This window comes from Diadema setosum, chromosome 2 (assembly GCF_964275005.1).
Source record: "Diadema setosum chromosome 2, eeDiaSeto1, whole genome shotgun sequence".
Lineage (NCBI taxonomy): Eukaryota > Metazoa > Echinodermata > Echinoidea > Diadematoida > Diadematidae > Diadema > Diadema setosum.
In genome coordinates, this window is record NC_092686.1 from 24,664,170 (window position 1) to 24,691,361 (window position 27,192).

The window sequence follows — 27,192 nt, forward strand, 5'->3', positions numbered from 1 at the left end:
TAGCAGTGATCGTGGCGGATACAATCGGCGTGGCGAGCGCGCGGACGAGAAATCCCATGCCACGTCGCGCGTCGCGTGTAGCGTGTGAGTGATAGCAGAGCGGAAGACAGCTGAAAGATTCCACTTCGGGCCTTGCCAGATAAACTGAATGGGCACCGAAAAAGCATCATTCGTCTCCATTGTAATACACGTACACGTAGTGTACTAACCTTTTCCTGCACCTGTTTCGACCGGCTGGTAACCTATTCCTGGTAGCTGTCACCGGCAAGCAAACCAACTATCGATCGAGCACCTACATGCCACCACCCCATACCTATCCACCCACGGTTGGCATACCCCGCAGCAGCCAGGGGTGATGAAACGGCCACGTACACCGGTCACCGGTCCCTGCTCCGCTGCGCTCTATGTGATTCGGTGATAAGTGTTGCCGAAACGGCGAATTAATTCTGACGAAGAGCTCAAAGCTACGTTTTTGGATGCTCAAAAACCTGGGTATACCATTGCCATGCCGAAAAATTGACTTTGTTGTCGATTATTACCTCGCCAGCCAACTTCGCGTGGCTTCGATATAAGAAGTGGACTCAACTGCTGCGCTGCTCTGATTCCCACCTCCCTGCTCTGACTCAGCTGATGTACCTGCGACAAGGAGCGCTCCGGGGTGAAAACTGGTGTGGTGCATGGTGTCCATCTAGCATCCGCGTCTAAACCAGAAACATTGTTTGCGTATCCGTATCGCACAGTCGGCCCGTCGGTTCCTCTGTATAAAACCCCATCATCATGGTGTGAATATGTCGACATAATACTGTCCACGCACGGTACTGGTAGTCGAGCCTTGGGTCTGGAAGTTGCGAGATTTGAATCTTGAGCTTGTGGCGTGCTGTAGGCCCTACTGTAGACAGATCACTGCTGGGTAATTGCAGGTTGGGTTCTAAAATTTAATCTTAGTTTGTCTGGCCACAGGAAGGAAGGAAGCTAGCTAGTGACCTATCAATTGAAGCCAAGATGGCCGAAGCAAGTCGACCCAGTCAGTTGAGGATAACGGTCTCTCTCATCATCAACCTGTGCTCGTCCATTCTGATCGTCTTTCTCAACAAGTGGCTCTATCGGAACTATGGCTTCCCAAACATTACGCTGACTTTACTTCACTTTCTCATGACTTCGTTGGGTCTGGTTGCCTGTTTAAATTTGGGACTTTTCAATAGAAAGAGCATTCCACTGATCAATGTTCTCCCACTGAGTTTGACTTTCTGTGGATTCGTAGTTTTTACGAATCTTTCCCTTCAGAACAATACTGTGGGTACATATCAGCTGGCCAAAGCGATGACTACACCATGTATTCTGCTTATCCAGACTGTTCTCTATAACAAAACTTATTCCATGAAAGTGAAATTAACTTTGGTAAGTTGAGATAGATAGTAGTATTTCATATGAATTGTTTCCTAAGATTAGATATAGCTGAAGTAGAAATTAATCTTGCAATCAAGACAAAAGATCGTTGCTCTTTGAATACTGTGAGATAAAGTTTTGTGTGCCTATTGGAGGAGTTCAGTACAGTATATCAAAAAGCAGTTCAGAATTGGCTCATGTGCATAGAAATACAAGTGACCTTTTGTTGTTGTTTTTTCTCTCAGTTGGTTGGGCACTTCACTCTTTTTTCAAAGTGACAAAATGTATACACTTGCCCAACATGAATTTATCAGTCATATTCAACTAAAGGATGAACTTGCACTGACGAGGTTTATCTGAATGGTCCATCAAAGGACAAGTTCACCTTCATTAACACAAGGATTGAGAGAATGTAGCAATATTAGTAGAACACATCATTGAAAGTTTGAGGAAAATCGGACAATCCGTTCAAAAGTTATGAATTTTTGAAGTTTTTGTGCAGTCACCGCTGGATGAGAAGACTACTGCAGTGTATGATGTCACATGCGTACAACAATAAAAGGAAAATGTAAAGAGAATTTCACAAGTTTCAAGTTTCAAGTTTATTCAAAGTTTCCACAATACAAAAATTTCATCTTTTGAAAAAAGTACACACTCCCTTGACTCGTTACTGACATATGTTATGGGTAATATTATTCCCATTGCCTTTAGAAAGAGGCAAGTCAAGTGCTCTTTTATTATGCTAAAAAAAATGAAAATATGTTGAATTTTCTTTACATTTTCTTTATACTGTTGTACTCATATGACATCACGAGCCCTAGTAGTCTCCTCATCCAGCGGTTCCAACACAAAAATGTTAAAAATTCATAACTTTTGCATCGATTGTCCAATTTTCCTCAAACTTTCACCGATGTGTTCTACTAATATTGCTGCATTCTCTCAATCCTTATGTTTATGAAGGTGAACTTGTCCTTGAACACTCGGGGAAAGCAGCCATTTCATCATTTTGCATCTTTTTCTATTGATATTGCCAAGTACCACATTTGATGTCAGGTTGATTGTGCTTGCAAGCACCATTTACAAAAATTACTTGAATAATTAGATCATACATCACAGATGCTTGTCTCAGTGACTTAAAACACCATGGCAATACCCAGTACCCAAGTAGAAGATTTATATGTGAAAGCAAAGCCAGCAAAAAGTCACCAGACATGGACTTTTAGTTAAAGGTAGGGAATCCCATTTGCACGCCTTAAACGAAGAGTTGTATAAATACAGTGGTATGTTGAAGAGAGTATCATTTTAGAAACTCCCATAAAGTATTGAAAGTGGAAGGTAACATTTAGTACATTTTTTTGACCGTTAGATTTTGAATTGAATTGTTTTCGGGGCTCACCGTAAATTCCAGTACATTACTAGGCTACCTTTGCAGACCCATGTACTGCATGTGTGTCCATCATGTATATTTTGTGAAGAAAGTTCATCAACACTTCCAAACATTTCTATATACATTCTTGCCACACACTCTATATATGTTATTACATCAGCTCTTGTACTTTTAGATTTGTGTTTATAGATCACAAATACAGAAGAATGCATCAAAAAGGCTTAAATGTGGCTGACACACAGAACTACTGAGTAGTTGAGTTTTGTGCATTATTCAAATTTTAGATAACTGTTGATTTCCAAATTTCTAAGCAGTGGCCTAAGCAAGTCCCCTGAGGTTCATACTTAATGTTTTGCTGCATTTTGGGAGGTCTGTAAAAGGTATCCCCTACCTTTAAGGGCAGATTCTGAAAGAATACACTTTCAGCTTTTTAATGACGTACAACTCAATGCAAATAGACTGTCCTAACTCATCTAAATATTGGACAGATGCACCCTAGAAAATGTTTCCTGAGAAAAGAAGCTTTGAAGTTCTGGATCTGTCACCAAGCTGTGCTCTTTGAAATAAGTGAGACCGAAAAAAATGATGTACAACTCCAAGGCAACCACAATGAAGGGATTATTGGAATAAGCTGTGATTTGGCACACATTATGAATACTCTAATCATGAATAATGCTAACTTTCAAAGGAGTGGCATTATCTTTTCAGAAGTTATTACCAATAGAGTTAAAAGTGAAGAGTGTGTAAACAGTGTTAAAGAAATGATAAGGGGCCCTAAAAACATCCTAATCACACTATTCAGCAGAATGTGTTCTAGAAAAACTTCTAAAACAGTTTCCAATTGTGTTATGATCCCAAGCATTAGGGTTGCTCTTTCAAAAAAAAAAAAAAATTAAGAAGTAAAGATTGACTAGGTGGACCCATTTCACCTGTTTGGGTCCTCACATGAGATTGGGGCATGCAACTTTTTGTTTTGTTTTCTGATGCATAGTCACATAATGTTATTCACTGGGTAAGAGTCATCTTTAAGATGTTGGTATGTTGCTGATTTGCAGTACAAATATACTGGTAGTTCTGTTTGCCTAACGCAGTGTACAAATGTGTTGACACTACTAGTATAGTCACTTAACACACGTCTTCAGGGGAATTTTGTCCCGATACGATGTTACTATGTGTAAAAACAGAAAAATGATCAGAAGAGTAGATCAGTGAACATATGGAAAAGAACTAGACACAAAAAAAGTAACAAACTGTTAAAGTTTAGAGAGAAAACTTTTTTTTTTTTTTTTAAAATGATCAAAATTTTCTTCAGGTCTGTTCTTGATATTAACCCGTTGAGGACGAGTCCCGAGTATATGCGGGCAGGTGTCTATGGGAAATGCGTGTTGTAGCAAAATTGGTCCGTCCTCAACGGGTTAAACAGTGGAGTAATACATTTTTGAATGTTCTTCTCAGTGGAGATGTACTTTCTGTGCCAGAATATTAGAGGAAAATGAAATTGAGTGAAATTTTGTCTGCAAAACAAATGGAGAGCTGCTTAACACACAGAGTTGCCAATTTATCATACTCACTAAACTTTATCAGTTCTTAACTTTTTCTGTGTCTTATTTTTTCCATTAATTATCGCTGATCTACTTCTCTGATTTTTCTGTTTTCATACAAAGCAACATGATATTATTAGGATGGACTTTCTCTTTTCAGTCACTTGACAAAAGGTTCTGGTAGGACTTCACAGTGCACACTGTACTGCTTCAGATGTATTCCCTTGGTGCTTGCTGATTACATTGTACATTGCATGGGAAATATATGAATATAAATCTTTGGTTGAAAAATTATGATCTAATTCAGAATTTGAATTCATACAGTTTACAATATGATGCCATTTTTCCCTTTTCTTTCTTCCCCAGATCCCCATCACTATTGGAGTTATTGTAAACTCTTGCTATGATGTAAAGTTTAATGTCACTGGAACCATCTATGCAGTAGTAGGTGTTTTAGTAACATCAGTGTATCAAGTGGTAAGTTTATCAAATACTTTTTCATATAACAGTGAAATGTATCAATGACAGATGCTACATTTAAAATATCATGTTCATTATTGCTAGTAATTTTTTTCTCTTTAATTTTGTGTCAATAATGCCTGAGATACAGTTACAATGATAAGCTGATCATGGCATTAACTGGCTTGTAGTTTTCTGAGGGTAGTTTCCACATAGCCTTTTCATTGAAACTGCAAAATTCAGTCCACTCTTCTTCAAGCATTTGATATCTCTTCATAGCTTAAACCATGAGTAACTAAAACACCTGCAACTGCCCATCTCATCACTCCCTTAAATGCCTGAAACTGCTGGTTTTTTTTTTAAATAGTTTAATGCTTTATCATTTTTTGTTTTCATATACAATATATACACTTTGTAATTATATGTAATTTGAAAGAGGTCAAAGTCAACAAAAGTATGTCAATTATTTCTGTGACACACCATTCTTGTGGTGTAGTCTTAACAGGCTTTCAAGTGAACATAACTTAAATTGTATATTAGACAAAAAAAAAAAAATGCAGTGAATACATAAGTTTGACTTCATGTAGGTTAACCCATTTCACCTATTTTGAGTCCTGCAAAATCAGGGTGTGCAACCTTTTAATGGTTTTGTGATGCACAGTTATAATTGCAACCTGTTGGTAAACAATGCCTGTGGCACAATGATATGGTGGTCCAGAAAGAAAGAGTATATTATGTTCTCACAAGACCATTCTTTATGTGCATAATTACACTTCTACAGTGGGTGGGCAGAAAGCAGCACGAATTTCAGGTGAACTCTATGCAGCTGTTGTACTACCAAGCTCCACTGTCAGCGGCCCTGCTCCTCTTCGTGGTGCCACTAAATGAACCTGTTGTTGGAGAGGGAGGCTTGTTTAGTAGCTGGCCACGAGAAGTTTATGTGAGTCATTATTGTTTGTTTGTTTGTTTTTTTCTGGAGTGGAGAGTGGTGCATGAGATACAAGTGAAGACATTGTGATATTTATCAAAGTCATAAGATAATTTACGTTGTGATGTTATAAATTTGTAAGTTGTCATCACAACTTTTAATTCTGTGCAATATATTCAGTAATTTGATGTGAATTTGATAAATGCAAAAAAAAAAAAAAACTTTTGAAAATTCTTCTCTAGTCCTTATGCATCAGCAAAGCTTTCATTTTACACATATTTTACATAATGTCGTGTTCAAAATAGGATATTTCGAAGACACATGTTTTTGGTAAATGTGATAGGAAGAATTCTAGTCATGATTGTAAGTGGCATCATCTTTTTATTCTCAAGAGTTCAGGCATAACATTTACCAACTGTTGAATCTATCTTGTTTATTTTATCTCCTTTCTTTTTCCAGTTTATCTTACTGGCATCATGCTGCGTGGCCTTTTCTGTCAACCTGTCCATTTACTGGATCATTGGCAACACATCACCCATCACGTATCCTTGGTTTTAACTCTGTTTGTATTTCATACTATTATTTTAGACACTTTGTAGTAGGCATTGTAGTGGAGTTTGTCTAAATGGTGTAAAATAACTTGTAAGTTATGCAGTCCAAATTGCCAAGATGGTAGTACTCCACAAAATTACACTAACATATTGTTTAGTATTGTTTTTATGTCAAGATTATGGGACATAATTTGGAGAAAGCTATTTTGAGTGTGAGACAGAAATTAATTTGTGGTAGTAGAATCCTGAAAAATCAGCAAGATAGTGATGATTTCTGTGGGTTTTTTTTTCAGAGAGGAAGGGGGATGGGGAAGTGGGGGGCTAGGAGATAGGGAAGCCACATATGCTTTTCTTTTTATATATTTTGTCTAGATGTTAGTACTCACATGGTTAACTGTTCATAGCAAAACAGAGCACCACAAATACGTACATGCACACGTAAGTATATTTGTCAGTGATTATCCTTTCAACTTAGAATGTGCGTTGTAGAGTGTTAGGCCTCCTTGACTAATGCTTGTTCCTCTCTTAGATACAACATGGTGGGTCATGCAAAATTTTGCTTGACACTGCTGGGCGGCTACTTCCTTTTCCATGATCCGTTATCCCTCAACCAGCTGGGTGGTGTCTTGCTGACACTGAGTGGAATCATTCTCTACACACACTTCAAAGTCCAGGAACAGAACCAGGACCAGAAGCTGCCAGATAAAATCTAGTAAGTGCACTCTTTAATGTGTACACTTGTTCTCGTTTTGCTGTCTTTTATGTTAAAGGTCCTGTTTATCTTTGGGAGCAATGATTTAAAAAATGTTCAAGATATCATATTTGATGCATATGTGTAGGTCTGTTGTATCACGAAACATCCTACCATATAAAATTTTTGCTATAAAGCCTAAAATATAAGGAGATCTGAGTATTTTTCCCATTAAACCGTAACTGCAGACGTTTAGTCTGGAAACATTTTTATTATAACCATTGTTCGCATTTTGTGTATTTAACAATACTTAACATCGATTATATGGATTCAAATGTTTACAGAGGTTGTTTCTATCCCTAACTGACATTTTAGAACTATTTTAAAGCACTGCTGCTGTTTTTTGTTTCTTCTGCAAATGATAAATTATGCAGGTTGTGTAAATAAAAGCAGTCAATTACTGAATAGTAGCAAAACTCTGAAATGCTATTAAAAAGCAGTAGACAATAACCAGTTGGTATTCCAATGAATGTCATCCCATGTTCAAGTTGATTCTATTTTTATAGATGGAAGTGCAGTAAAACACACAGAGCTGTGAATTGCCTTGAAATCAAAAAAAAAAAGTTTCATTTTGGTTACGCTTCATTTCATCATGAAAAATTGATGTGAGTCACTGTTACATGGAATCATTTAAATTAAGAGGTGATGATGCCATTGTCTTACATGTATCCCATTAACTTAGACATATATGTCTGTACCAGATATCCTCTCTTGAAATGAAAGTATGGGGAAGAAACTTCACTGTGCCACAGATAATTCTAAACTAAACTTGTAATGGTGTAACAATGTTGACTAATGTGCTCACCCACTTAAAGGCATTATTTACCATTTGCAGATGAAATAAAAACTCAGCTTTAGTGCTTCAAGATAGTTCTAAAATGTTAGTTAGGGATAGAAACAACCAATGTAAAAATTTATGTCATTATAATCTATGTTAAGTATTGTTAAATATGCAAATTGTAAACAATAGTTCAAATATAATTGTTTCTAGACTAAACCATCTACAGTTATGGTTTAGTAAGAAACATAGTGATTATCTCATATTTTAGGCTTTATTGCAAAATCTTTATATGGTAGGATGTTTTATGATACAACTGACCTACACATAATTATATGCATCAAATGTGAAAGCTTGAACATTTTTAAGTCACTGCTCCCAGTGGTAAACAATACCTTTAAAGTGGAGATGAGACTGAGGGATCCAATTGGGTGTCTGTCTGTTGTCAGGCTCTTGTCTGTCTAGCCTCTGTTGTCTGTCCACAAATATCTTCCTTTCAGACTTTAATATGATCAATAACTCTTCTACTACCATGACTCCTATCTACTACTTTCCAGACTCTCATGTGACCAGTAACTCTTCTACCATGACTCCTATCTGCCTTTCAGACTATCTTGTGACCAATAACTCTCCTACCATGACTCCCATACCATCCATGTACGGGTCAGAAGCGCACTGTACGGGATGTCCGTGTCACATGCTAAGTTTAATGGTCAATTCATGTCACATACACATGGTTTACAGATATTGTGTCTTTCTTTATACATAAAAGATTAAAAAGATTTTTTAAAAATACTAAGTTCAGACATGATACATATTATGTTAACACATCACATGCTAAATATTACCCCAAAGACTCTTGACAAATTATTTTGCAACCGAAATGTAGGCAAACATGGATCGGAGATGCAGTTTAGAGGTCTTTATGTCATGGCATTATCAAGGTGGCATGCTCAGGTCCATGTCACATGTAAAAGCTTACCCGCAGAACTCTTATGACAAATACTGTTAACTCTTCAACTGTTATTCTGCGTCCCATTGAAGACCAGCCGTAATGATCATTGTCACTTTTTATGATGGACTCCCCGATGTATTTTCACTTTCTTTGTTCTGTGTAAAGTATGTTGTATCACTTGTACTCAAATCTGATTATTTTTTCGTGCTGAAATAAAACAAGCAAACATTAAGCTGTGACTAGACTTAGGTAAGAGATCTATGTTTGCTATCCACATTATTGCATTTCCTCACTCCCGCCCCCCCCCCCCCCCCACCACCCTCCTTGATTACTTTGGTGAGTCTTGAGTTATGCCTCTTATCTTTTGTGCGCAATTTCCCGCTGGTTGCTTTTGATTTTTTTTCCAGCCATTCATTTCACATTGAGATATGGGAATGCATTCTACATAGTCATAAGTGGAAGAGATGCAATCTGGAGATTGCCTTGTTTAAAAGGTGGAGTTGATGATATCTCCTGAAATTCCTTACTTTCTGTCTGACAGGAGGGAAACTTTCAGAGTTTTGTTATTCTGTTTTTTTTTTCATATAAAAAGTCAACTTTAAGGCGGTGTTCCCTTTTAAATCAGATTTCTCAAATTGGCACTGCAGTCATGTGGGTAGAATGTTATTCATTGTTGCCTGTTGCATCATCAGAGAAACAAATGAATTCTTTTTTTATGCCTCCGCCACGAAGTGGTGCCGGAGGCATTATGTTTTCGGGTTGTCCGTCCGTCCGTCCGTCCGTCCGTCCTTCCGTCCGTCCGTCCGTCCGTCCTTCCGTCCGTCTGTAATGAATTTTGTGGACAAGGTAACTATCAAAACCCGTTGAGGTATCCTAATAAAACTTGGCATGTATGTGTATTAGGGGGTGAAGTTGTGCCTATCAACTTTTGGGTGCACATGCTCAAGGTCAAAGGTCAAAAGGTCAAGGTCAAATACATAAAATTTCACTATTTCCACCATATCTATTGAATGCCTGAAGATATTTTCTTGAAACTTAGTGTATACATGTATTACCCAATTAAGATTCTCTGGTGAAAGTTTGGGTCATGAGGTCAAAGGTCAAAGGTCAAAAGGTCAGGGTCAAATACATAAAATTTCACTATTTCCACCATATCTATTGAATGCCTGAAGATGTTTTCTTGAAACTTAGTGTATACATGTATTACCCAATTAAGATTCTCTGGTGAAAGTTTGGGTCATGAGGTCAAAGGTCAAAAGGTCAAGTAAAATATTAAAACTTTTTTTTTTCTCCATACCTTGGAAAATTGTTCAAGGTATCTTCATGGAACATAGTATATACATATACTGACTGGAAGTGATTATCTAGAGAATGTAGGGTTCATGGGGTCAAAGGTCAGGGGTCAAAGGTCAAGTGCAACACTTCAAAATTTTACTATTTCCCTCCTATCATGCAATGCCAGCAGGGTTATTCTTTTTTACACTTGGTGTATGCATACATGTGTAACCTAATAGAAATTCTCTGGAAAGTTTTTTTTTTTCTTCTTTTTTTGCCTCAAAGGTCAAAAGGTCAAAGATCAAGTGAAAGTGCTGAACTAACTTTTTCCTCCATATCTCGGAAGTGGCTCAAGTTATCTTGAAACTTAGTACATATTATGCATGTTCTACCTGAAAGTGATCATCTTATGAATTTTAGGGTCAAGGGCCAGATGAAAATGGTAACAATTTACTATTCAATTCAGAAATTGCACTTTTTCTCCACACCTGTACCTTGAAAATTACTCAATGCCTAAATGTATGAATGGGTCAAAATCGAGTTAAAGTCCTTAAATCCCTAGATACATGCTCTCCTATTCATCCAATTAAACCTAGGTCAAGGAAGGTGAACATTCAACACATTTGTGACAAACTTGTCATTTCAATATTTTGCCAATTTTGTGAAAATGTAATCACACATTGTCCACATGTACTATCTAGACCTATTGGGAAAATCATGCATTATGGCGGAGGCATACCAGTCGCCAAAGCGACATTTCTAGTTTTTTTTTATATTTGTAACACACTTCAAAGAACCAAAGAGTTTCTCAAGTCATGTGAATTAGTGTGCATCATTTTTCTGTGGAAGAAAAAAGTGTACAAAAACAGTGGATGTGTATCATGAAAAGGGCTAGGATGTAGGGCCTTTTTCTACAAAGGATAGTTTTCTTTCATGAACATGTAAAACTGGTCACAATCTTTTGGAAGATCAATATTTCTCAAAGACATCTTTATCAAATGAATTTGATATTGTTTTCAGTTCCCAGTAAAGCTGTATTTGATTGGCAAACAACATTCCTGGAATCATAGCCTTTTTCCCCTTTGCTTTATGCTCTGTTAGCTCAAACTTTCACTGATATATTTCCTTTACTGCCATGAAACTACTGTTATTCATAACTTTCTCCAGGTGAGATCTTCTGCTTTTAACTCTTTATGTGCCACGTTCGTACGCCTGACTCAGTCGATGGCATGCCAAATTCGCATATCCTGCTCAAATGCACAAACGCGCCCAAACCAATTGATAAATTGCTAAATGCCTCGGTACAATGAAAGCGTTTCTTGCGATTCCTTTCCTGCCATATGTAGCCTGCATTTTATGTGGTGATTGACTATCAAGCAGTGTTCCCTACTGGATTTGTGAGTAAATTACAACTTTCTCTCACTGTTTTGTGACTGTGCAAAAGTCATGCCTCTACAGTACTGTAGCTACTGATCATTTAAAAGAAAAACAATCACAGATTTGTCATACAATTTACATCAAAGCAAAGCTTGGCATTTGCTCTAGAACTTAGCTCTAGAAGGGTTACTAAAATTTATGAAAGTTACATAATGTATTTGAAAAACAAAATGCTTTCCCAAAGCATGACTATGTTGCTGTCTCAGAATAATTTGGCACACAGTGGGTTTACACCATGGCACATAAAGAGTTAAGAAAAGGCCAAACCCTCATAAGCTTGTGCAAGAACAGGCCAGCACAGGTTTAGCTTTAAAGCTTAGTACTTGTACATGTAACCAGCTCAACTCCTTTGCATGATAATGACATGGCAGCTTTGGTATGCCTGAAGATTCCTCACTGTGAGGCTTCAACATGGTGGACCAGTAGTGAACAATGGCACAATAAGATGTGAGTGGGAACAAGATGTATGCGGGGCCTAACAGCAAGAGAGAATTTTCTTTGTCTTTTGTCTTTTTTTTTTCTTTGGAGGTGGGGTAGGGAGTAGTGAAACAAGATTTCGGTATTCTTAAAGGGAGTGAAGAGAATCAGAGTGTTAACAGAGGTAAACAAGAAAATTTTAGTTTAGAGCCTAGTCACATGATGGTAACAATGGCCTACCTAGATGTGCACAATCCTCCGTAGGTGGGGTAGTCGCTTCAGCGGACGCACCCCCTTCATGAAAACCTACCCAGAGAAGGTGTGTCTGTTAAAATGGTACCCCTCACTCTCTCCTATAGTTTTATTGCCCGAGGTGAGAAATTTTGTTAATTGGACAGTTTCGCAGTATAAGGTCTCTCTGTTGAGGACGAGTCCAGAATATACTTGGGCAAGTGTCTATGGGAGATGCGTGTTGTAGCAAAATCAAACTGTCCTCAATGGGTTAAACAGGACTTGAGTGTAAGTTGCCCGGGCCAGCAGACACTTGGACTTGTAGCAGCCTGCGCTTCACCATATGAATACACATCCCATAGATTGAGATTATTCTGAGTACCATTTGCATCATGGATCAACACTGGTAAACACCATCACCAAATCAAGTGCCAAATAAAGAAAATCCCCTAAGAAAAGCAACAATTGCCAGACACCTATGTATACATCCTAAAGAGATTATTCCTCAATTTGACAGTATGACCTACCAGGTAATTTGATTTTAATAGTCATGTACCAGGGTTTTGATTTCTAGCAAAGGTTTTTGTCTACAGTAGCTTTCCATTACTGTGCTGTGTGTAATCTATTGTTTCGGCTTTGTACAGTTTCGTAGGAATTTACGTCATGATTCAATGAGATTATTGTATTTTATCCATTAAAGAAACATCTTTGTCACCCTTGGTAGGGTTTACTAGTTGTGAAAAATGTGAACTTTGTTGCATTTTGTGTGGTGTATTGATTTTCATGATTACCAAGTATAACAATGACAGCAAATCACAGAGCAGATCATGGCATATGATTGTAGTGACTGACAAGAAAATAAATCAGATTAAAACAATCATTTCATTGAAGTGAAAACAGCATGGAAGTATGAAAGTGAACCATGCCACTATCATAAATCAACATAGCATATCTTGTTTTCAATGGAATTAGTGTCCAAGCCATGACTAACTCCAAATGTACATGTACAAACAAAACCAAAATAAGGCAACATAGAGATGAGGTCTATATCTATTTATAAGGCCTTGGACATTTCAGATGTATCAGGAACTGTAATATCAAAGGGTCATAATCAAATGTCAGCAAGATATTATCAAATGTTATGTTGTGGGGAACTCTTTCACGAATTTCATACTCTCATGAATTTGTGTGAAAAGAAACAAAAGTGAATATTTTTAGGAATATTCAGCTAGTATACATAGTGATTCATGTTTTCAAAATTATGAGCAAGTGTACCTCACTGGCAGTGGCCCTGCAAGAAAAAGCAAATAGTGCAAAAGTTTTCACTTTGACTGTAGTGCAAAAGTTTCCACTTAGACTGTAGTGCTTTCAGATGTTTTCAGTGTGAAGTGGGCATGTGCTGATTGTTCCCATCTTTCTGTGTGTGCTGATACAGTGACACTGACTCTACTAGTGTGAGCAACACGAGGAGGAGACTGTTGCCGTCCTAGAAATTTGCCATGTTGCCTCTCTTTCTCTCTCATTCTGCACTTGACAGTCTTGGTAATGGAAACCTTTTCCTTCTATTTGCATGACTGCTATGTAATGCCATCCCATCCATATTAAAGCAGTATTACCCCCATTACCCTCGACCTCAACCCCCCCCCCCCAAAAAAAAAAAAAGAAAAAGAAAAAAGAGCAAAAGCCAGATGTCACTGTTAACCTAATAATGGCATTAATGTTGTCTCCTTTCAGCTGAAGCTTTACTCACTGTCTCCAAAAGAGTTTTTCTTTAAGTAAAAAAATAATATCACTAGATATTAAAAGAAATGAAAATATATAAAATGTTGATGATTTCCATTTATTCATTTATCTATCAATCTATTTATTTATCTATTCATTTATCTGTTTGTCTTTGAAGTTCTTGTCTTCTGCCTCTTCAGCTTTAAGAGACATGTTTGGAATTTAATTCTTTCTCCTTTTAAAAAAGGAAAATATATGCCATGTTTCCAAAGTTAGTCATGAGCATTGATATCACATTACTGCAGTTGTTTGATTAACCCTGCATTTAAAAAAATTAAGCAGATATGACTAGAATACACCTTTACATAATGCCTTTAAGTGGCAACTACTAATGTGGGGCTGAACTAAAATGATCTACTTATTAAAAGATATATCACTGAATATCTTGCTGATACTTGTTCTGGCAAAATGTTGTCAGTCAGTCAGTTGTTAAGAATCTGAAAATTTTTCCAAGGAGCTTTCGTTTACAAGCTTTTAGCTCTAAGAGTTGATTTAGAAAATTTTGGACATACATGGAGAGTAGAGTGTCATTTGTCAACCTATTGAGGATGGACTGATTTTGCTACAACACACATTTCCCAGAAGCCTGCCTGAGTATACTCAGTACTCGTCCATTTGTTAAGTGCACCATCTTTTGTGGAATGTTTTTTTAGTTTCTTGCATGACTTATCTCTGTAACTTAGTTTTCTCCATTGAAGCTTTTGCCATCTCATGCCAAAGAACATTTTGTCATCATTGTGCGTGTTTATACAGGAGCCCCTCGCATCGACGCGCTTGAGCCGGTATTTTACCTCCCGCATGAGCGCTTATTTCTCGTGTTTATACAGAAGTCAAAATACCGGCTCATGCGAGCTGATGCGAGCTGATGCGAGCGGACCTCAGCTGAACCGGACCTCTCGAATTTTGGGGTCAAGCGTAGGTCACGTTCGCAGTGCAGTTTATTGCATGATGGGAAAAAATGAAAAAAATCAAGATGGCACCGGCAAAGTCATCAGGACCACCAAGCTTAAAGGTCATTCTTGTAACGTTCCTCTTGACAACCACCCGGCCAAATGATCAATTGAAATCCAGTTTTTCAGTAAGAAGGAGAAGACGTGGTTCGATCATGACAGATATTAAAATACACGCTTTCCGGTTACCTCTTGAATTTCGGTCGTCTGTATAAACACACAGCAAAATACGCGAGGCTCCTCTCGCATCGGCCACCTCAAAAGATGGCGGACGGAACCTCTCGCATGAGCCTGCATTTGGCGGCGTATGCCGGCATACGCCGTGTTTATACAGAGCAAAATTCGAGAGGTCCTCTCGCATGAGCCGGCATGAGCCGGCATGAGCGCGTATTTTGCTTCTCTGTATAAACACGCTCATTGCCACCCTGCCATTCTCCTCTGCTCTGGTGGCTCTACATTATAGCATGCTCATTCATACCAAACTTAAAGGGTGTGTACAGTTCTGGTCGAGGTGAGGATTTAGCTTTTAACGTTTTGCGAGATATTCAGAAACCACTCTATGAGATGTCAAATAGCATGCAGTTCTAAGGGGTATCAAAAGTTTATTTGATGAAAATCGGTTTTGAAATGGCCGAGATATCCAAAAACAAGGTGAAACAAAGAGATCCTAATAAAGTTGTGGCATGTCGCCTTTTATTATTAGCACTTTTTGGGATATCTCAGCCATTTGAAAACCAATTTTCATCAAATAAACGTTGAATCCTTCTTAAAATTACATGCTCTTTCATATTTCATAAGAGGCTTTTCATTATCTCACTTAGAAATGTTCAAAACATGAATCCTTACCTCAACCAGTATTGTACAGTCCCTTTATGGGGTGTCAAATTTTATATCTGAAAGATCATCTAAGTGTTGCAGGGATTCCATATTAAATTGTCAGAGCTACCACACATTGCATTGCATTCACCATTAGGCCCTACCCAATCCTCTGTACGAAACAAACTGAAAGTTTGCACACAAATTGGCTGTGTCTCATGAAATTGCTTGCTGCACATTTCGAGTAATTAAGACAAAGGGGTCTCATTCTTTTCCTTTTACTTTTATCTGTTCTGCAGTTTTGTTGTTTGTATCTTTTTTGTGTGATTTTTTTATGTAAACTTTTTTTTGTGTGTGTGTGACAAAGTGGACTCTTTCCTTTCCTTTCATCTGTATCTGTTCTGCATTTTTTTTTAATCCAGCATCTGATGGTTTGTGCTAGACAAGGCATTCTGTGTATTCTCACCCTTATGCTTATGCCATACAAACTATTAAAATGCTTTAACCTTAGTGCATGAAAAAAAAAAAATCATTACTTACAATCTCAATGTCATAGGTAATGATCAATTTCCAAAGAATATTAAGACAGATGTGTAGGGGTATTTGAAGAGCATTTTAATTGATACTCAAGCAAATGAAAAAACAAAAACAAAAACACACACCCACACCCCCCCCCCCAGACATGACAATGTATACTTCATGATCATACTGTGCAAAATTCTGCTGTACTTATGTAATGTCATTCAGGTGCTTAATTGGAGTACAATCACAGAATACATTGTAAGTCAGCATTCTGTGTTCATTGAGGTACAAATTATGCCATATTGATGGTAATTGGTGGTTGAAAGTGGTATCTGTGAATGTGAACAATGTCCCGCTTCACAGTCAGTCCGCAGCACCTGATAATTCGCTCATATTTATTCAACTCGTATGCAAGCCCGCTCTAGGCTTGCATACGTAATGAGCTGCATAAGGGGATTTTGTCCTTGGGCTTTCGGCAACAAAAATACACCTTATGTTCACAAATTTGGTATCAAATTCAAGGAAAATATGTAAACTATGGTCACATGTTACTCAAATTATTGTCAATGAAAAATATCATAGGGTAATTTGAGCTTGAAAAATGATGAAAAAAGTAATTCGTGCAGTACACGTTCAAGACGTCAGAAAAATACCAGATTCACCTTGCGTCTCAATGAAAATGCTTTATTTGGTAGTCCTTCTCCTAATCTTTGTATCCATGTAAATATCTTGACAATTTATTGCTTAATCCGGTCAGGAACCAGTAAAATATACATCGATGTCAGTGCTGATCAGCTTGAAACCGTGCAATCTCAAGAGTAAGCTCTCTCATTGGACAGCGCTTGCATTCAGCACTTGCATTGCGTCATTACGCTGCTACAAAACGGTTTCATGCCACTTGCGGTTTCTCGGCACGCGTGTAGTTCAAGCGCTGAATGCAAGCACTGTCCAATGAGAGAGCTCTTTCGCGCCACTGTACACTTTGTGTGGAGCATACTTCCGGCTTAGGAGTGAATTTTACAGACATTTCAAAAGGGAAAAACTAGTATAAATCATGCTTGCGTCTCCTTGACTCTAATATATGATGAGCATCTAAGTTTCCTCTCTACGAAAAAGCCAAAATCAGAAACAACAGTTTCTTAATCCGGTCAGGAACCAAAAAAGAACTTTAGACAACAAAATCTTCCGTGAAAAGCAGGTAAAATTTACGCAAATTCAACTGATTATATAGTCATGATAAGATCCGATGTTATACGCAAATTTAGTACCGGTATCAAAATAAAGATCAAAGTCTGGAGAACAATTTACCGTGACTTGTAGCCATGACGAATGTATGTACAAGTCGCTACACTGTGAAAACCATAGCCCTATCAAAGTCTCGCAAAATCTCGCACGACGAGACACCTTTCGAACGCAAAGATCGTCAACGAGAGTGCTGAATAAATCTTGCCGGATCGGCTCATTAGCATACGTGCTGCGGACTGACTGTTCAAGGTTAATTCACGCTCCTTTCAAGCATCAAAGAGTTCCTCAAGTGGGATCATCACAAGAACTTGAAAGCATGTGCGCATGCTGTATGTATTGAATAGCAATTTTGTTTTGATCTTACGTACCAAAAAAACAATGTTTGAGAACATAATTGCTGAAGATGCAGTACAATAAATGTGTGTATTTGCCTGAGCTTTGGCTCATATGCATGCAGCTGAGTAACCAGTGTGCATTGCCATGTTAGAGCTAGCATTGCATCACTGCTGCACACAGTCAATAGGACTACTATGAATATGTCGGTTGAGAATGATAAGGGCGTTAAGTTGCTACTAAAGCCATTGGCCCAAACTCACGAAGGTGGTACAAATGAAATCATGGTTTTAACCATGGAAAATTTGTATGGAGCACCAAGTGTTACATGGCCTATTTTGTTACGAAATCAGTCATTTCATCGACGAAACAATCATTTCGTAACGAAATGACAACATTTTGTCGACAAAGTGATCATTTCATTAACAAAATGAACATTTCATAACGAAATGGGCCATGCAACACTTGGCGCTCCATACACATTGTCCATGGTTTAAACCATGGTTTCAATTGTACCACCTTCGTGAATTCGAGCCATAGTGTTCAAGGCACCTTAATGCCCTTATCATTCTCAACCGAAGATTACTCACCTCTCTTATGTGTCTAAAGTAACAATGTTTTACATCGTACGTGTCGTCCAATCACCTGGCTTCTACCGGTTTAATCCACATTTCAGTATTCAGTTCCTCCTCCTGATGTTCTGCCCGTATCCTCATACACAGTACCTGTATCCTGGAGTCCTCATCCTACTCTCCTTGTTCTCAATGCTGTAGGTGTTACCTAACGTCATGCTGCTCACCACTTACCACCAGTCTACCCTTCTACCCGCCAGGGCTCTTCTTCCATTTCTGAGTGATACGATTCCCATTCCTTCTCTTCATCGAACATCACCTTATGACTCACTTTCCCAACATTCCATCTGCAGGGTGTAGATTTCTCCTCATATGTTCTTTCTTGTTGTTGAATGGATTGTATTGTTTTGTTGTTGTTGTTTTTTGGTGGTAGAAAGTTCTTTAATGGATTGGAGCAGGTTTTGTGTGTGTGCTAGAAAGTTCTTTAAAATGTCTCCCAGTTGAGCATAGTTGTGCACATGATCATATCAAGGAAAATAATGAGGTTTGATTTTCACATTTTTTTTCCAGTTGAAAGTTATTGTTGTTAAGATTGTGATATCAAATATGTCTTACAGATAGTAGTGATACATACATAAAAGTCCTTCTGATGTTTTTTTTTTCTTTTTCGGAGAACTAGATATGAATAGAAGAGAAAGAGAGGGAGAGCCAATTTGTGAGATTATGCAAAATAAACCAAGCATGATATGTGAAGGCCAGTGAGATGATAATTATACAACAGTACTTCTCAACTAGTGGGCCATGACGCTTTCTCAGGTGGGCAATGGTATCTCCCCAAAATAAGAACAAAAAAGAATTGTTTTTGATTTACAAATTATGTAACTGAGCCTGAAAAACCTTTGTAGGTGCTAAAGTAGGCCTTGGGTAAAAAAAAAAAAGAAAAAAAAAAGGTTGAGGAGCGCTGATGTAGAGAATAAATTTCTGATTTGAAGCAAATGGGGAAATAAGATCATGTTTCTTGTCAATCCTAGTTCTAGTTATCATACTAATAGCAAGAAGAAAAGCTTGATCAAATAATTTGGGCTGCTTTCTGAGGTCTAAGTCAAGACAAGCTACTCGGCTTGTTCCTATGTGGCTTTTTATGGCTCTGTAATGGTGATGGGGATGGTTAGCACATATACACTGAGCTTATGGTCACTGTTCACTTTTCTCCCACAAAATCAAGCACGTTCAAAATAGTAAGGATTTTCTTTTCATTGTTTTTCTTTTTTTTCATTTAAAAAAGAATATTTTAGAGAGGGGGGATTGTGTAGAAATCGTAAAAATGCAATCACAAGCATTTCCCAGAAGATACTCTCTCAGTTTTCTGCTCACTAACATTTCAAGTACATTAACAACTTGCTTTCATGCAGCACAACATATTGGCCTTTCCCTGACTTGAAGACAAGGTACTATGAAAGTAGATATTTTCGCTTGTAATTTTTTTTTTGTGCTGGGCCGGGTATGATCAAGTTCACATGTTATTCTACAGCAAATGTTTGTGTATGTAAATATTTTTGTGCTAGTTTTTGGTCATGCGAAATGCACAAAAATTTTCACACCAAAATATTTCACTTTTACTGTGGACATCTGTACAAAAGGGGCCAGAATTTGGCAACTGGATGTTACCACAATTCTCTCTGAACTCTTGGAACATTTTGAAGTGATTTGAACCCAACATTACTCAGTTTACCATATACTGTATTACGAGCTTTGTGACAAATTCTACAATATAACTTCTCCAATATGTTGAGGTTACTTTTATAGTATTCAGTGTCATAGTCAAACTATACATGTAGGTCTTAGGAATGAGTACAACTATACCTTTCTTTTGATATCAAAAAGCACAAAATCAGAAACGAAGTCAGCAAAATGTTCTCATGAGAGTAAATGTTTGTGTAAGCCTCTTTCACATGTTACTGCCTATAGTCTCAACATGAAGACAGTTTACTATCTAAAGATTCATACATGTATATGCAAAAGAAAAAAGAATACATCTCTTTTTTTTTCTTCTAACTTGAGAATAAGTCAGAGTAACTTGAAACAAGGCTAAACATACATGAACTCATCTACTGTAAAGCTTGGCATGAAATGTTCACGAATTGGAGCTGATGGCCTCTTCTGTTGCATGAAATTGTCAAGAACTGCCACCAGCATTCAAAACGTATAGTGTAGACAAGAACTTTCATGTGCATGTAAATTTTCATGAATTTTGGCTCTAGCGAAATTTGTGAAAGTGAAATGTGTGCGAATATTTCTGGTTTTACAGTTAATGTTGCAGGGGTTATGATGTTGTAGTTGAAATACTGCTATGATGGCTAGGTTAGCCATACCACAGCTGCCCAAGTCTTATTGCCTACCTCAATTTAAATTTCCATTCAAAGCAATAATGCAGAAGTGCTGTGAATGCTATACATGACATCAGAAATCCGTGCAATGAGGTCACAAGTTGCAGAAGAGTTGAATGAAATGATACATATTATGCTTTTGCACATGCATGTATTAAGGGTTTCAAAGTTACCCAGTGGCATCATTATCAAAGAATGTCTTTTCTTTAGAAATGCTAGTACTTTGAACAAGCAGCTTGCGGAGTTTATGTCTTATCAGGGAGGTGACTCACCTCCCTGGTCTTATTTGCAGATGAGATTTGAAGCATCTGCCTTCATGTGTAGATGTTATGATTTACATTTTATGATTCATCTGCTATGATGATGAATTCATCCAAATATTTATAGAAGAATATACATTAAACTTGAGATTTATGGTGATCAACCATTTTTGTTTTTGTTTTTGTTTTTAGCAGCAAATAAGTGCTATTGAAATGACAGTGGGATAAATAAAATAATTTGAGTTTACTTGTGGCCAAGAATGGGCTGATTCTGTGTTCCTTCCTTACAGGTCATTGAGCTTTGACTTTTTTTCCCCTTTCTTTGACTGTTTTGGTTGCATTTTCTTTAAAAGTAAATTATGGTGTAGTCAAAAAGTATAACCTAATCTCTTGCCTCAAAATGTTGTAAGTTCATCTCTTAGTAGCCTTTTGTAGATTAGAACAGTTTGTAAACTTAAGTGGTCATTGACATTGATTTAGAATAAACTCAGAAATCTTGAAACAAAAATAGACATTTGATCAGTACTTTGTTGAATTTGTGGTGTAAACTCCAGGTTATCATGTTGATGATGTAATACCCATGCAGTTTAACAAAATGTTACTTGTTATGACAGCATTTTTTTTGATGATGCCCCCCAAAAGACGGAATTACAACCAGAGAGAAATGGGGAGAGACAGGGAGAGCAAGCGGGAGAGACAGAGAGAGAGAGAGAGAGAGAGAGAGAGAGGGAGAGATAGAGAGAAAGTGAGAGATGTTAAAGGGGGAGGGGCATGAAAGATCTTCCTCTTTCTTGGTGTTTTATATGAATGCCTTCAAATATGGACCAGTAGATAGGAACACAAGCATGCCACTGTCAAGCAAGCACCAATTATAGCAGGTAAAACATAGTGACTTAGACCCTGTTTACAGTGCGGGGCTGGGCCGAGCCGCGGCCGAGCCACGGCCGAGCCCAGCCTCAATTGCGAGGCCAGGCCACGCAATTTTGTCCGTTTACACTGCCAGGCTCGACCACGCTTTTGATTCAAACCTTTCAATATTTTGTTGTAGTGGCGCTCTGCTTGTAAACAAATGCAATTTGGTATTGTCTGGTTTTCAGACCCTTTGCCAAATGAATTCTGTTGCGACGAATTCACCGTTCGGGCAAAGGCCTTTGCCGAAGGAAAAAATCCTTTGCAGGACCAAACCACCTTAAACTGTACTAGTTTTCGACGTTGAGGGGGTTAATATCCTGAATAGCGAAATAGTACAGGCAGAGGGTTTGGAAGCCAGACCAAAATTGGCCGCGTATTTGGCCCAGTTTGCGTTTACACTGAGAAAAGGCCGGGCTCAGCCACGGCTCGGCCGCAGCCGAGACCACCTCCAGAGCGAGGCCAAATGCGAGGCCAATTTTGGCCCCGCATTTGGCCTTTTGCGCGTTTGCACTTAAGCGGGGCTGGGCCAAGCCGTGGCCGAGCCGTGGCCAAGCCTCGCACTGTAATCGGGGTCTAAGGATGTATGGACCAGGAATTTGAACTCGGGATCACCTCATGTAAGCATCCAAGCCCTTGTCCACTTTAGCACAGTACTGTCATGATGTGTTGAAGGCAAATTAGTAAGCATGGCCGGTGCCGCATTTTCAAAAGTCGGTGGTGGGGGGCTTCCAGGTTTCATGAGCTAACAAGCCCCCCCCCCCCCCAAAAAAAAAAAACAAAAAAAACAACACACACAAAAAAAAACACAAAACAAAACAAAACAAAACAAAAAACAAAACAGAAAGCCTTTAGCACTACTTCTGGGACACTTCTTGGTTTCTTCAGCTGACAAAAAAAAAAAAAAAAAGCACAAAACGAAACAAAGGTTCTACGGCTCATCTTTCCACCTCATTAAAATAGGTCTTCAGTGCAAAAAACAAAAAACTCCTTACCACGCTCAAAGGTTTCATTCTATTTTTTTTTTCTAGTGCCACTTCCGGGGGGGCCCAAAATATTGATACTTATGTACTTATGTACTTATGTACTTATGTGTGAGTGCAAAATAAAGTTGCACCTATAAATAGAATTTGAATGGCATGCCACTTAGAAAGCCATTAAATTGATACATTAGTATATCGGCTATCTGAAGATAAGATATTCCTTGCGTCGCAAAGTGTGATGCAGTATAAAAAAGTTTCAAATGAATGCAGCTTCTTAGAAGTAATCTTGTCCACCAATGAACCGTATTGGTTGTTGGAGTTTCAATTGGCATAAATAGTCCCACTTCTGTTTAACAAAGTTGTGTGGTCAGTATACTGTTGCAGGTGTAAAGCCAGACATATTCCAGACAGACTAATTCTTCTTTGCTTAAAAAAAACACACACACAGAGACACACAGCCAAGAAAAAAACACATAAAATCTTGTAAACACTGTCCTTTTGTTATCAGTGTGGTTATTATGAGGACTGTGCCATGAGCTTAGCAAGAGTACATATACTCAGTCTCTGGCTTTTATAGAAGTTTGTGTGCAAATTGCATTATTCAATTGGGTGGACTACTAAGCAAATATATTTTGGGCTTGGTGCTGAAAACCAGTTTGAATCTTATGCATGTTGTCAGGTTTTCTAGTTAATACATGTCCGAGTTTGACATTAGCTGTATCCCAGTGGCCAGGAACCACTAAAAATTGATGTTGGGCCACCTAATTTCCAAAAGGGCTATCTTTTTGGGACCTAATCAGGCAGCTAAAATTAATAATAGTAATAAAAAAAAATCATGTTATTTCGGGCCACTGCATTTATTTTTCAGGTCTCCAAAATTTCAAATTCAAAGATTTTAGTCGCCGGAGTGGGCCACCAAAGAGAGAGAGAAAAAAATATGGTCAAGTCCTGATAATACATATTACAGCATACAATGGAGCACAGAATAGGGATTTTTTAGCTCACCTGAGCCAAAGGCTCAAGTGAGCTATTGCGATCGCCCTTCGTCCGGCGTCCGGCGTGCGTCGTGCATAAACTTTTTACATTTTCATCTTCTTCTTGAAAACCCCATGACCCATTTTCACCAAACTTGGCAGGTAGCATCCCTAGGGGGTTAGGAACTCAATTTGTTAAAATGGGCACCATGCCCCACCCAGCGGGCCCCCAGGGGGGCAAAACCCCCCAAAATTAAGGAATCTTTAAAAATGTTCTTCTCTAGAACCAGAAGTGATGGAGCTAAGTTAATACTATGAGTTAGTACATTGATGACTGTAGTTTCAAGTTTGTTCATGGCAGAATCAGGTTTGCCCCCCTTGGGACCCAGGGGAGGGGGTGAGGAGGGGTCCTAATGGGGCCTAAATTGTACATTTTTATCTTCTTCTTTAGAACCCCATGACCTATTTTCACCAAACTTGGCAGGTAGCATCTCTAAGGGGTTAGGATCTCAATTTGTTAAAATGGGCACCATGCCCCACCCAGGGGGCCCCTAGGGGGGCCCAAACCCCCCAAATGAAGGAATCTATAAAAATATTCTCTAGAATCAGAGGTTATAGAGCTAAGATAATACTATGAGTGAGTACATTAATGACTGTAGTTTTGAGTTTGTTCATAGGAGATTCAGGGGCGCCCCTCTTTAGGGCAGGGGTGGGTGGAGGAGTGGTTGGGAAGGTCCAAATGGGGGCCTGAATTGTACATTTTCATCTTCTTCCTGAAAACCTCATGATGGATTTTCGTCAAACTTGGCAGGTAGCATCCCTAGGTGGTCAGGATCTAAATTTATCAAAATGGGCACCATGCCCCACCCAGAGGGCCCCAGGGGGCCCCAATCCCCAATAATTAAGGAATCTTAAAAAATTTGGGCCCTTATTGTACATTTTCATCTTCTACTTGAGAATGCCTGGTCAAATTTTGGTAGAGCTGTGAATAATTTAGATTAGTGACTGTGTGAAAGGTGAACTTGCGATACTCAGGTGAGCGCTAGACCCGCGGGTCTCTTGTTTGTTGTTGTTGTTTGTATGTTGTCTGTTGTTTTTAATGCCAGCATCTGAGCTGTTACACTGCTGCAAATCAACTGTAGTCTTCACTTTCTTATCATTCTGTAGCTCTTTTTTGGGGGGAACCCAAATATCAAGAAACTGTGTTGAATGGTAAAGGTAAATATATGAAATAGCAACAGACTTTAAATAAATAGACTTGCAGACAACAACAATAAAGGTAAAATGCAAATTTACCTTCAATTTGCATGCCTGAAATTTGGGTTTCCCAATGAAAAACTTGTGTTTCAGAAATTTTAGTAACATTATATTTTTTCATCTTCGTGGCTACATCATCACTACCCTTCTTCATTCTGCTAAAACTAAACGTCCACCATGTCCACCTTGCAAGCGTGCCAGAGTTGGTCAGTGTTGGTGTAAATACCGGGGTGAGATGAACAACCTATAGCATTCTTGTGAGTTCAGTAGGGCAGGTTTCAAAAGCAGTGTAAATGTCATCGAGAGGGTGAATTCTGTGGGGAAACAAGAAGAGTGTACCGTGTGCAAACTAGGGAAAGGAAATAAGGTGTGGCTTATGTGTGAATGCAACTCAAATGTCAATAAAGTATGTATTTGCCACATTGAGGAAGAAAAGGAGGCCTAAGGTGACAATTTCATATGAGATTGAAGTCAAAAGGTCTTTCAGGGTTAAATTGTTTCTTAAATGCATATCTGCAGTATCCAGCTACATGTGATAATGACAGATAAAGAGGTAGTACATCTGTTACCATAGTGATAGTTTTATTTTAAATTGCCCTCAGGACACATGATAAAAACAAACAAACAAAAAGACAAAATTAAAATGGCAGCCACATTGAAAGTTTTCACACATTATGTACATGTACATGTATGTATCAAAATAATGTCTGGTTTTCTTTGCAGTTTTAACTTAAGTACAAATATCATCTGTCCTCTTTGTTCAAGAGATTGTGCAAGCGTTTGAGACACTACTATGTGAAAATAATATAGTAAATCCTTTGTTAAGGGGGGGGGGGTAGTAAAACCATTATTACCAATATTTGGAAGTAGTCTGAAAGCTGTTCCCCTTTTTTCCCTGTATTTAGAACGTATATAGAACGTATAATATAGACTCAATTTTGTCTGTTACTCCTGTATGACAATCTTTTTCCTGATTCACCTCTAACTAATACTTTTAAGTCTTACCCAATGCTGCAACCCTGCTTTTGATTCCATTGGATTAGAAAGAGCATTTGCAGATTTATGGTATTCTTCATCCAGACCCTCTTCCATGCTGTTAATCATCTCATTCTTTTCATCTAAATCATTGATAATTTGATGAATTGTCTTAAAAATGCTCTCCCTCAAAATATCTCCTCCCACCCTCCCCCCCCCCCCCCAACTTCATGCTTCACCCCTTAATCTACTGTCCCTTCATCCTCTCTCATTTAAATTGTACTTACTTCAGTTTACTTCAGTTCCATGGTCCAGGAAAAGTACTTCCCAGTCCTCTAAAAAATTGTCATTCATGCCACAACCCTCTTGCCTCAACCCTCACATCACATTCACGGTATTCACCAGCAAATCTATTACTGTGATGATGGTTTTACTTATACTTATAAGTGTTATAACTTTTTCTTCTTCTTCTTCTTCTAGTCTGTCATTGTCATATGACATTTCATTACTTCTATCTCATTAAAAGTTTTATTTTTAAGAGCTTTGCAAAGCAAGAAATATCAACATACCGATCTTGGTCTCTGTACTCGGGTAATAGTAGTCAAAATACATAGCCCTCTTTTTATGGTCAGAGCTAACCTCCATAAGGATCATTTCAAAAGATTCTAGATGATGATTGCATAAAATTAACAACAAAAAAAGAAAAAACCCAACAACCAACATTTCAGTGCTTTCTGATCTTGTCATTTTGTTTTTTAAATCCCTTGCAGTGAGACAAAGAGTGGTGAGTCCAGTGCCTCCGGTTATTCTGACTTGAAGCTGTCCAGCCTAGAGAAACAAAGTGGTCCATCCAACTGATCAACTTCACCAGGCCCTGATTATGAAAACCCTGTGTATCATCGTACATGATTGTGTTTGTGTGCTGACATTGTTTCCAAATATTTTACACATTGCATAGTATAGGACTCCAAGATGTTATTAGTTTATATTTCATATACTTAATCTCTCTATCGCTTTGTCTGCTGATATATAGTCATGTTGATAATTATGGTAATTTAAATGTGATAAATGATCAGACAAATCAAAGTCTCATCTGGAAAGTTATTGAAGAACCAATATTGGATGATCATC

At 38.1% G+C, this 27,192-nt stretch overlaps 1 protein-coding gene across 2 annotated transcripts; it reads left to right on the plus strand.

Moving 5' to 3' along the window:
- The first annotated feature begins 320 nt into the window (after positions 1 to 320).
- LOC140241095 (solute carrier family 35 member E3-like) lies at positions 321 to 26,952 on the plus strand. 2 transcript variants are annotated; one of them, XM_072320864.1, is made up of 6 exons: positions 321 to 1,398; positions 4,681 to 4,791; positions 5,555 to 5,713; positions 6,161 to 6,243; positions 6,782 to 6,964; positions 26,832 to 26,952. In XM_072320864.1, exons 1-6 carry the CDS (start codon positions 1,003 to 1,005, stop codon positions 26,917 to 26,919), a joined length of 1,020 nt encoding a protein of 339 aa, XP_072176965.1. In that variant the 5' UTR covers positions 321 to 1,002; the 3' UTR covers positions 26,920 to 26,952. The 2 variants fall into 2 exon arrangements, with proteins under 2 accessions (XP_072176965.1, XP_072176972.1); XM_072320871.1 differs by lacking the exon at positions 26,832 to 26,952 and adding an exon at positions 18,518 to 18,735.
- Positions 26,953 to 27,192: the final 240 nt, after the last annotated feature.